At 36.0% G+C, this 11,961-nt stretch overlaps 1 protein-coding gene across 1 annotated transcript; it reads right to left on the reverse strand.

The window, feature by feature from the left end:
- Positions 1-1,741: 1,741 nt before the first annotated feature.
- On the reverse strand, positions 1,742-7,579 carry LOC147558799 (phosphatidylinositol 4-phosphate 5-kinase 6-like). The gene is made up of 8 exons (XM_086660479.1): positions 5,156-7,579; positions 3,863-4,030; positions 3,601-3,766; positions 3,385-3,501; positions 3,099-3,292; positions 2,795-2,940; positions 2,605-2,671; positions 1,742-2,355 (listed from the first exon to the last, which is right to left on the reverse strand). The coding sequence occupies exons 1-8, from the start codon at positions 6,367-6,369 to the stop codon at positions 2,070-2,072; spliced, it is 2,358 nt and encodes a 785-aa protein (XP_086516605.1). The 5' UTR covers positions 6,370-7,579; the 3' UTR covers positions 1,742-2,069.
- Between the last annotated feature and the right edge of the window lie 4,382 nt (positions 7,580-11,961).

An 11,961-nucleotide genomic window follows, 5' to 3' on the forward strand; every position in this document is an offset into this window, starting at 1 on the left:
AAATACAGGAATTTCAATTACTTCAACAAGTTTACATCGCATTTCGTCTTGCAGAACCTTACTATCTATTGAGCGTTTTGTACTTGTTATATTCGAGTCAATCAAACCGACCGGCTTGAATTGACGAGACAGGCCTAGAGGTGGACAATAGGAACAAATGGAACTGAACCTGGCCTCTTTTTCCAAGCTGCCTACGTACCCTTTCTTATGTTAAGGGATCAAGTCGCCCGTAGTTCTCTTCTCTATCATTTCTGCTCTTGAACCCTTGATTCCCTTGTGCCTTTAGTTGAAGTTCGAACCAGAAGTTATGTGGATTATTCAAGAATCGAAGTCGATTTGCCCAGCTACCGAAAGAGAGAGACTCAATCCGTTACCATGACTGATAGGATGATCAAGCGGGAGAGGCCCATTAGTAGGGGGCGCCCCTTACTTGACTCTCAAAGGCTCTCTGAGACCTTACTAATATAATATAGGGCGTTAACTTTAAAACTAGCTACAATTACACTTAGAAGGTGCTAAAAAATAGTACTATTATCTTACAAACCCTTAAGTCTACATGTACGTGATTAATTCGACATAGTTTATCAACATTCGAGGAAGAGAAAAAAAATGATAAACAATTGAATCATATATTCTCACATATATAATACTCCGTATATAGAAAGTAATAATAAATGGTTTGGTTTGGTTTCTTCGGTTATCCACAGACTGAACCAAACCACTTGGTTGTTATATTTTAGTATCCAAGCCAATCCAGATAACCGGCCAAGTCTGTTTGGATCGGATTGGTTTGGTTGGTTCGGATAGTAAATGTACACCCGTATCTATATGTTTACACCCAATGAGATGAATGATAAATTGCCCCGGACACCCGATCGTGAGGATGTTTTTTGAGTTGAATCGTGAAACAAACCCTTGTTCAGTAATTCCAACAGCAACGACATTTAGAAGGTTGATATCTTCTACAGGGAATTTCTTCTTATCGCTCACTTGTGCATGAGCAACGCCTCAATGGCTCAATCCGTAACAATTAACGATATTGTACCAACTTTTGGTACCTACTAAGCTTGAGCGCCACTTATAGTCCAGGTTACGGACACTCTCGCGAGCGATGTGGAACTATCACAATCCCCCACCCTCAGCGAAGAGCCGTCTGCGACTCTGCTACCACTTGTGACTCACCAAACCTTAACAGTTGTCGATATTGTCCCCGCTTTTACCACCTCTCACAGGTACGGAGTTTTGTTCTTGATAAAAGCTGCACGAGCCCCTCGAAAAGCCTCAGCAGTTAAAATTGTCATTTAATAATGGAATTGTATGCATATGTTTTGAACAAATTGTTTTTGTCCAAGAAAGGATTACAGGTTAATAGTATGTTCTTTTTTTGCAATTTACATTCTTTTACACTTGAAACGAGTCAGACAAAAACAAACATTCTGAAATCTGACTCAAGTCAATTTGGATCAAATTTCAGATCCGACTTTGGGAAAGAAAACACTGGTCTGTTCTGTAGACTAAATTCTGCATAGGAACCTTCTTGCTCATAGAAAAAACAGTAGAGAGATGAAGTAATACCGCCACGATCAGAAAAACATTTCAATCATATACTAAAATGATCTGAACCAATTCTGATTTTTCTCTGTACATCTTTATTCAAATTCAATGCCAAAAACCCAGAGATGATTCTCTATTCATCTTCAGAGACCAACAAAAAAAAATTAAATAACAATTAACAGGAATATTGGGTACAAAAAGAATAGATTTTGATACAGATTTACCCCAAGGTAAATTCATTTACAAAACGAATGCACTTGAGTGGTTAATGGTAATCGGGTTATATATTCATAAATTATATATAATGAGAGAGAGAAAGAGAAACAGAGAGTTTCCGCGTTCAACTTCGGAAGCCATAGCTTGTTCTGTCAAAGCTCATTTGCATCACGAACCAATGCTTTCAGCAAACTGCAAACCCACTTCTACCAGACTCGTAGAGGCGATTCTTGGCTCTACAAGCTGGTAATGGATGCACTGAGTTATCAAGATGGAGAAACAAAATGCAGACTGACTCTTTACGTGTCTTCTGTAAAAACTTTGTAAATGAAATCACGAAAGCGTTTTGAATATTGCTTCGGATCAACGGCTGAGATTGAAGTAGGATCATATTGGAAAGACTTGTAAGCATGTTCTAGTTTCTTGCTTATGTCGTAATCTTGAAGTATATCTATGATGCCGAAGAATAATACCACTTCGTAACACTCTCCTGTTGGTTCTCCAATCAATTGAGTTTCATCGTTTCTTCTTATAGTCTGTTCTACTCTTGCTGGCATATTTATACCCAATCTAATAGTTGCCCACCTGCAGTAAACAATATGAGATAATGTTTCGCAAACAAATTTGAATACTCTATAGGTACGAAGTATATCCATTATGAACTAATAAGTTGGGTTCCGGACTCGGGTCTGGCTGGGAGCTCAATCGACATCAAACTGTATCATGTCGACATCAAACTCACTCGGGATAGCTAGATTGTGAGCGACTATTTTAACATTCGACATCAAACTGTATCATGTCGTAGTAGAACAATAGATTATAGTACAAATGTACCTTGTGGGATCAAAAAGAAGTTGATCCATGTCCACTCGGGAAAGACGAACAGCTTCACTCTCAGAGCCTATAAGAAATAGACTTAACCATTTCAGTAACATGATTAAGATGAGACTGATAGAACACATAATGTGAGAAATTTTCTGCTCAAAAAAAATTCTAAGCATTATTAGGAAGGAGGAGATATAACCCTTTGGTGTTCGGACAGCAGAAGTACGGCCATCAGTCATAGGTATATCCCTATTATTGGATGCTTCCCTAAAATGAACACCCACCAACAGACTATAATCCATAATTCTTTCCTGCTCAAGAAGCTCACAGTCCCTATCGACTTGCCTGTCAGAACCAATGCGCTATTTTAGAAGGCACAAAAGGAAATAGAGAATCAAGATACATAATCCTCTTGTTCATATAAGTATCCTTGTAGAGAGGCGCACGCACACATATGTAAATCGGTGTCAAGGTGCTATGTGTCAAAATGAAAATGTATTTACCTTTGAAGCTCTTGAAACCATGCTCTCTGTAATCGAAATATAAAGTTAAGATCGAGGTCCTTAAGGGTTGTATTAGCATCAATTTCCGCGTCAGGCTTATCTGTTGTACGTCCATGTGATGACCCTTTCAAATCGAAGCGCCTATGGATGGTATATTCAGTACAAAACAAATTCCCCATTATGACGAACCGTACCTGGGTTCATTAGACGAACAACTCCTGCTTAGAATAGTTCGAAACCAAAATGCTGAAGTTAAACAAAAAGTTAACAGGTTTGAAATCCCTACCTTTTTCTGGGCGGCCCCAGTTAACTTTACACAGTGGAGACCATAAAATTTGGTCACAAGGGTATTCTCGAAGGCACGGACATGGTTATAATAAGCTGGTAACATCCTTAAAAGCACCTGGACCAATAGAGCAAAACAAACAAAACATAGACACTTAAGTCTTTAAGTAATCGACATTATTAAGATGCACGTAAGAAAAGAGAAGGAGAAACTCACTTTTACTTCGGACTTTTTCATTGTCTTTATCATGTAGCGATCATCATTTGTCAAGTAAAAGAAGCTTCCACTCTTTCCAGGAGATGAAAGTTCACGGAGTGCATCATTTCCACATATAGATATCATGTAATCAGCTGGATCCACCTTGAATAACTTCCTTAGAGTTCTGAAATTAGAACGGAAGTGAGAGTTAAGAAGAGCATGACGGAAATATGAAGGATTTAAAGTAACCGAACAAAAAATTCTAGAACCGAAGTCTGACCTGAAAACTAATGGGCAGTAATCCTTCCATCTGAAGTCACATGACTGGTGTGGTGGAGTATATTTACTACCTTCAGGAGGAAACTTTGTCCATATTTTTTCTTTGGGATCAAAAGCTGAGGACTTAAGATCAAGCGATGTAGATGGAGCTGGTCTACCTACCGAATGCCTGCACATATATTGCAGCATATATTGATGATAACAATAATGAGGGTATAAAATATATATGTGGGAAAAAACGAAAGAAAAAGCAGAAGGGTTTTATAATCGATATGAAAGTTACATTATTCAAGTTCAGTGGGTCAAATGGCTGCACATATATTGCAGCATATATTGATGATAACAATAATGAGGGTATAAAATGTATATGTGGGAAAAAACGAAAGAAAAAGCAGAAGGGTTTTATAATCGATATGAAAGTTACATTGTTCAAGTTCAATGGGTCAAATGGTTTCAAACTCAACTAGGTTTACAAGTACAAGACTTCCTTAAATAAAATTAAGAAATACTGACGACAAATATGAGGTAGAATAATGGGCTCAAACTTTAACCAGCTGAAATATCCACTGAACCCGATTACCAATAGAAGAATAAGTAGAGAATTAGGCAGGACTTTGAGAGACAATAAAGAAATATTTTTACAAATTCAAACTTCCTAACCGTGTTATTCTTGACTTAGTTCTTGATTATTTTGTTAAGATTCAATATGCTAACATAGATCATCGATTCTATTGTGGTCGCAACAGAAAAAGAAAACCCACAAAATTTAAGAACAAAAAAGTTCCTAGAACTAATTGCATTATGGACTATATTCTAATCTGTAGCTCGGATGGAAGAAAAGAACACGCAATAAATAACTAGCTGGGAAGAACATCGAACATCTTAATAGGAAGGTACCCCAATCATAAGTTTACTTCAATAACAACTTAGGAGCTTTTTGTTAGGTTTGAAACTAATACTATAAAGATTATATTTAACTAAGTGTGGAAATGACTTGAATAATTGACAAAAGAGTTGTTTGTTAACAAGGGGGGGTGAATCTAAGATTCAATTGGTATATGGGGTTCGCTCCTACCACATAGGACAATTTTATACGAAAACTACGAAGCAAAATCCTTATCTTGGAAGTACTTAAAACTATTCATCCGACCTACTCCAATCTACAATATTTGCTTCAAATTCAAAACGTCCCCACGAAGAAGTTAACCAAAAGAATGACGAATTTCAATCCAAAATCAATTATAAGAGATCATTCATATCACCAAAAAAGAGAAGTTATAATTTTTGTTTATACCTGATACCTAACTGCAGATTAAGCATGAGCTCATAGTTTTTATGTCCTTTAGAAATCGTCTCTCCTTGTCTCTTCATCGCTTTAGGCTGCATTTTTATAGGTTGTGGTTTGGGACCTCTAGAATCCGAGTCTTCAAGCTGAAGACTAACTAAACCATCATCTCCACCTACCATCGAATTCCCATCGACAATATCGCACGTAATATCTCCATCGGATTCCCAAATACAAATTTTCTCAAACCCTGGATTACTTACCCTACCATCAACTGATGTCCTTCTCAATCTCCCAGTTGAATCAACAATTTTCGACGATCTCCATATGCCAGGACTTTGCAAATAATCACCATCATTTCCAGACAAATTAAGCACTTTTTGTGAAGGCATAATTGAAACTTTCTCACCAGGACAAATCTTACAATCATTCAAATCAACTGAAAATACTTCTTGAGGATTCCAATCAAGATTACCAGTTGGAGAAGAACCAGAAGGATAATAAGTTCCATTTTGTTCTTTAGGATCTTTACTCCATGAACCCACATAAAAACTTCCATCTGCCCATCTAAATGTACCATTTCCTTTAGGTAATCCATCTTCCCAAAACCCATCATATCTATTCCCATTAGCCCAAATCAAAGTCCCATTTCCATTAATAACTCCATTTTTCCATTGACCAATATAATGATTCCCATTTTTCCATTGATACCTACCTTGTCCATCTTGAGCTCCTCTTCTCCATTCACCTTCATAACAATCACCATTAGAGTAATGTTTTATACCTTGTCCATGTTTCAAATTCATAACCCAAGTTCCTCGATACGTATCGCCACTAGAACCAGTATAAGTACCTTTACCATCCATAAAACCAGTTTTGAAATCACCTTCATAAGTAGCACCAGAAGGCCAACAAAATTTACCTTTACCCATTGTTTTACCTCTAACCCATTCACCTACATACATACAACCATCAGTCCAGAGATACTTACCATGGCCATGAGGGAGATGTTCAGACCATTGACCTGTATAAAAATCTCCATTAGAAAGAAGACGCTCAGCTTGATAAATATCAGGTCCACCAGTACCATTAATAACTTCTTCATCATCTACATGAGCTACTGACATTGTTGTAAATAAGCTATTCCCACGTCTCTTTATTGCTCCTTGTGTTTTTCTAACTGTTGTTTCCCAAGCTTTTGAACCCACTTGTTCTTTACTCATTCTCTCTAAAACTAAACTTCTTATCTCTCCTTATAAACCCATCTTCCTCACCTCCTTCCTCTTCCTCCACCACCAACAACAACAACAACTTGATCAATCTGGTTTTTGTGTTAAAAATCATCAGAAAATGTATAAACCCAAAAAATAAAACCTACCCAAATCAAACAAAGACCTATTCTATCTTGGGTTTAGCTTTGATTTTGAGTTTGGGTTTTTTTTTTCTCTTTTTGATTGATTTAAGGCTTTGGGTACCCTATTTTTCACTCTCTCTCTCTCTCTCTTTATGTTCTATAATAATGTTGGTTGGTGTTAAAGAGGGTTTGATGAAGTTGAAAGGTTGGATTAATGGAGAAAGCAAAAGGGTAGGGGAATGAAACCAAGGACTGGCTTTTACTTTTTTTTTCTAAACCACACCACCAAAGGGGACAAACCCAAAACGTTTTTTGTTTCTATTTTATCTTTCTCTTTTCTTTTTCCTCAGTTTTGGGTAGTTTTTCTTCTTCTTCTTCCCTAAATTTGTGAAGGAGTAGTATTTTCTTTTCTTTTTTCTTAGGAGTTTGAAATTGAAGAGAGAAAGAAGGAGGAAGAAGAAGAATGAGTTGTGAATCCATCTCCTAAAAATAAGATGAAACCAAACATTTGTAAGGAAGAGAGACTTTGTTGTGATGTTGCCATTTTTATGATCAAAGTAGAGATAGAAAGACTTGAGAATGGAGCATTTAGAAATGGGGGGGTTTCTTTGAGACAAAAACAGTTGCCGACTCCTACCACCATTACCGGTTTACCACCCACTTTCTCTCTCTAAAATTCAGTCCTTTTTTTTAATCAACTGTCAACCCGCGTCTCTCGGTCTGGTCGTGCTTTCCCCTCTCTCTCTCTCTCTCTCTCTCTCTCTCTCTCTCTCTAAATTTTGGGGTCTTGTGGGAAGAAGGCTTGACTTTGTCTCGATTGAGAGAATTTGACAACTCTTGTTAGAGTTTTCCAACCAAATCCAATTACCCAACCCAAATGAAGCTTTAACCGAAAAAAGAAATACCCAAATGAAAACATTTTGACATGTTTTGATTTTATAAGAAAATTTTAGTCCATATAAGTTTACGAAGAAAATAGATTTATATGCAAAACTAATTTGTGGTGGGTATACCACAAGTCGCTATAGGTTTCCGAAGAAGAGAGATTTATGACACTGTTAAATTGAGCTTCTATTTACATTGTGATTCAATGGGTATAGTGTAAAAATATCACTGTTAGGTCACGGGCTTTGAAGAATTAGAAGTTTCAATATGACGTAATTATAGTTCTATATAATTCCTCAATTTCGTCATATATAAGACAACAGTCAAAATAGCGATATCAATTAGCTTTGTAGTATAGTTCTAAAGTAAATAAATCTTGAACAATATTTTCTTGCGGACATTTTAACAAAAAAAAAAAACTAATAGGGTTTCTTGAGACACGCCCTAGACACTAAAATTTTCTCAACTGTCCTACAATGTTGTCTCGTCAAAGTGACATAAGCATCTAAATCTTGACCTATAAGCATCTAAATCTTGACCTCATGTATATTAGGACATGGGAGACATTAGGTTAATAAGAAGGAGCATTGGCCATGAGAATGTGACCCACAGGAGGATGAGTCATTTGGACCATATGGTTACTTCCAATTTGGTCCCTATGTTGGTACCAACTCGTTTTATTTTGTCCCGGTGTTTTGGCTAGTAACCTATTTAGCCCTATCTTAACCGATTTCTAACAGGAATTGTTGCAACAACAAAAAAATGAAGGAATTATTTAGAGAATATTTCCAATAAATCATAGCACATATTCTTGTAAAAGAACCAAAAGCAAATGCTTAGGCATTTTATTTATTTAGGAATCTATACATGTAACCAAATTGACCATATTCTTAGCAATCAATTATTATCCCTAGAGGAACAATAGATATCAAGTCAATTTATTTTTCTTTAATTCATTCATAGTGTAGGAATTAAAAAGAGTTTTTGCAAGTATAGATGCAATTTTGCTCCAAGGTTCTCTTGATCGGATGTACACGTGTCGTGCCCTCCTTATCAATTCATGTGAATGAAATTCTTCTTCAATTTAATAAGTTTTAGAAAGAAAAAGAAGTCAACTTTTGATGCTAGCTAGGTACTAAATATACCACGACAGATCCATCATAAGAATGAGCTAGTTAGAGCACTACAATATCAATGTTCAATATCCATTATTTTCATTCTGTGTTGTGTTTTAATTTTCTAGTTGTTCTATTTATCTTAGTTTTTACCTTTCACAACTTGTCATGGGTACCTGCACAACAATGAGACCCTAGAAATTATAATTATTGTAAGAAGTGCGACAATCATTTAAGATTGGATTCAGTGTCTTGCCAATATGCGGATTGAGCAATCTATACTCTTAAATTTAAATTATTAAAATTTAAAAGATAGTATTTGATTTTGTTATAAATTTATAGTTAAAAAGATGCCACATAAGTTCTTGAGTCATGTTTTAGCTCAAATCATGATTTGCTAAGTAATGGTTCCACCTTGCAACAATAATTTGTGGTGGGTATACCACAAGTCTTGCTCCAACCTATTTCATTTCATATTGATGGATAGTAATAGATCTAGGTTGAACTCCATCCTCCATTAATCTTTATTCTGCCTTATTGCTAGAAGTGCATGCAACCCACTAACACTAAATTTGATATATATTGTGTTGACATTGTATTTAAATTTTCATTGCCTTTTAGATATTGAGATTAATTTAATGATATAATTTTTTAAATGAAGTTGTTTTTATCAATGTTAATCCTTTTAAAAATGAGTTTAAAGAAACTAAACCCAAGAACAAGATGAGTGATTTAATCACTTGAGTTGACTCCTTGCCTCCTTGGCATATGAATTTTACCCAAAACAAAGAACTCTTTTGTGTAAGATTGAAAGAGTACTTCTCTTAGCATTATGGTCATGTCATTCTATTTTTCTTTTTCAATTTCAAGTTTTCAACCGACATCCATTAATATACACCAAATGCGAAATAACTACTTTCTTCTCTGCTCTCAAATCATGAAAGGGCGAAAATGTCTTTCTTCATCGTAAAAGATGAAGAAAGAATAGAGAAGACACCGACTGAGAGAGTTAAGAGTTGTCTCGGAAATGAATTTTTCTTTTCTCTTTTTTCGCCTATTAAACCTAATAAGAGTAGAACTTGGAAGACAAAAAGGATACCTAATGATTCAAGGATGAAACCATTAATCTAACAAGTTCAAATAGTTCTTTAGACAAACTATGGGCCAAAAGATCATATGGGCATTTTAAAATTTGTCCTAAAAAATGGTCCCAAATCTCTTAAACCTAACTAACTTAACCTAACCCCACCAAAAAATTAAAACTTAAGAAAGAGAGAGAGAGAGAGAGAGTAAAGAGGGAACAGTTGGGGCCCAACCTTACCTTGCCTAGTACAACAGAAACACATAAAGCCCACATTACAAGGAGGAAAAGAGGGCTAGAGAGAAATCAGAGTAGCTCTTGTTTTCTGCCTTTGGTCTACTTCATGCTTCCCCATTTCCCCACATACCTTGATTCCTACTTTTTGTATTACCACTTTAATTACTTTTAATTTCTGTCCTTTTCCTATTAACATCCCTCATTCATCTTGGCCGTCCATCCGTTCAACAAAAAAAAAGAAAAAAACTTGGCCGTCCATCTTTATTTTTGAAAACTCAAAACAAGGTATGGGTATTCACCCAAAATGTGAGAGAAGGACAAGAAAAGTTACACCTTCCCTTAAGGTAATTTTACTGATTATTATTTTTTCTGATGAAAAACAACTTCTCTTCTGAAATATAAAAAGAGTAACATAATTGCTCTGTTATTGAAAAAATTGTATTTCTTCGTATTTGAAGGTTTAGAACATCTCCGCACGGGTATAAATTTATAGAGAAATCAATGTCACAATCTCGTAGTTGCGAAATATGTGTTACACCAACACCACTAAGATATTTTTGTTTTTCATACAGAACTAAACATCTGAATAGGAAGTATCTAAAGTCACTTTGACAGCATGACGTCTAAAAATTATTATATAGTGATTTTTTTTCACATATTTGAAAACTTTGAACAAAATTAATAAGAAAGGAACCTAGTGTAAAAAAAGAGTGAAGTAAACACAAGACAAAGGAATATCTTAATGTCATAAACTTAAGCCTAAATCTAATCAAAGATTCAAGGCTGCTATAAGTAACCAGACTCAAAAATCTTTCTCTAACATTTGGAGATAAACACCATGTTAAAAAAGCAAACGTCCCATTTAAACTTTGAGTTTTCTCATCTTTTTAGAACTAATCAAAGCTGTCACCTTCACCACACATCTCACGTGCCAAAAACGAAAGCTCTACCTACATATACTCTCTCTTGTTCGACAAATGGTTAAAAGGGTATTCAAATTTCAAGGTTAATTCTTCTCTATGGCTCTCATTTGGTATTCTTCTCTATGGCTCTCATTTGTGACCAACAAGTCATTTTAGCTCCTATAAGTGTCGGACGATACATTTTGGCATCAAAGGGTCAGAAAATTTCGTTTTCTTCTTTCTCGGATTACCTTTACGACGTATTTGTAAGTAATTCATTTTCTTTTTCTTTTTTATATGCTTCATCTTTCTTCACCTTTTTTTTTTCTCCAGTAACATCGCTAGTAGAAAGTCGTCCCTCTACAACCTTCATGTAAAGATATATTATTTCTTCTTCTTCCTCTTCCCACCACCACCTGGCCACCATCATATTTTTCCCTCCTCTCTCTCTCTCTCTCTCCCACATATCTTATTTTTCCCTCCTCTCTCTCTCTCTCTCTCTCTCTCCCACATATCTATTTCGGCGAAGGGGAGCCAGATAAATTTTCCTCTTGGAGATTTCCATATCCAGACGAAGTATCTTCGTCTAGAAACCCAAGTCAGGAGGATTTCTTGGTATGAGTTTTTTCAGACGAAGACATGTTCCAAATAACGAGATCTCTTCGTCTAGATATGGAAACCTATATAAAGACTATTGGCGAAGGGAGTTATCTTTCAGAGAGGGTGGGAGGGAGAGAGAGAGAGATAGAGAGAGAGAGAGAGAGAGAGAGATAGAGAGAAAGAGAGAGAGAATTTGATCTATGGACAACATCGTTCTGATAAAGTCGCAATGCAAGAGGTATCATTACCACAAGCCACAGAGGGAGGTCGTAAGCGTCTACAATTTTTTTTTCATTTGGGCCCCGTGCCGAGGTCCATTAGGTGGGGGCGCCTCTTTCAGTTGAAAACAACCAAATTAACAAACGATGATTCTCGGGCCCGAAGTCCAAGGCTTTACGTCTATAGACGAATTGGGGCTGAATATAGAATAATGAAATTTTGACATATTAGAGTCAGGTCTGCTCCAAATTTCTGCACTTAGAAAACCTAGTTCCCAGATACACCAAGACAAATAACTAGGTAAGTTAGTTGAAGCTGTAAAAATTCAGCTAGGCCTAGGTCATACATGGAAAAGAATGTCCAGATCAATAATAGCATGGCAAATGCTGGTTTTGAGTAGATCAAGCAAACGCATCTAGATA

Source organism: Eschscholzia californica, unplaced genomic scaffold (assembly GCF_041429995.1).
Source record: "Eschscholzia californica isolate CP2 unplaced genomic scaffold, dmEscCali1.0.p SCAF_2, whole genome shotgun sequence".
In the NCBI taxonomy this organism is placed as follows: Eukaryota; Viridiplantae; Streptophyta; class Magnoliopsida; order Ranunculales; family Papaveraceae; genus Eschscholzia; species Eschscholzia californica.

Bases quoted from the DNA above. Each gene is read 5' to 3' on its own strand.
- LOC147558799 (XM_086660479.1), bottom strand. From the start codon at position 6,369: ATGAGTAAAGAACAAGTGGGTTCAAAAGCTTGGGAAACAACAGTTAGA. The intron at 3,767-3,862 runs GTCAGACTTCGG...TTCTAATTTCAG, and splicing joins TACTGCCCATTAGTTTTCAG to AACTCTAAGGAAGTTATTCA. The intron at 3,293-3,384 runs GTAGGGATTTCA...TAATGAACCCAG, and splicing joins CTGGGGCCGCCCAGAAAAAG to GTACGGTTCGTCATAATGGG.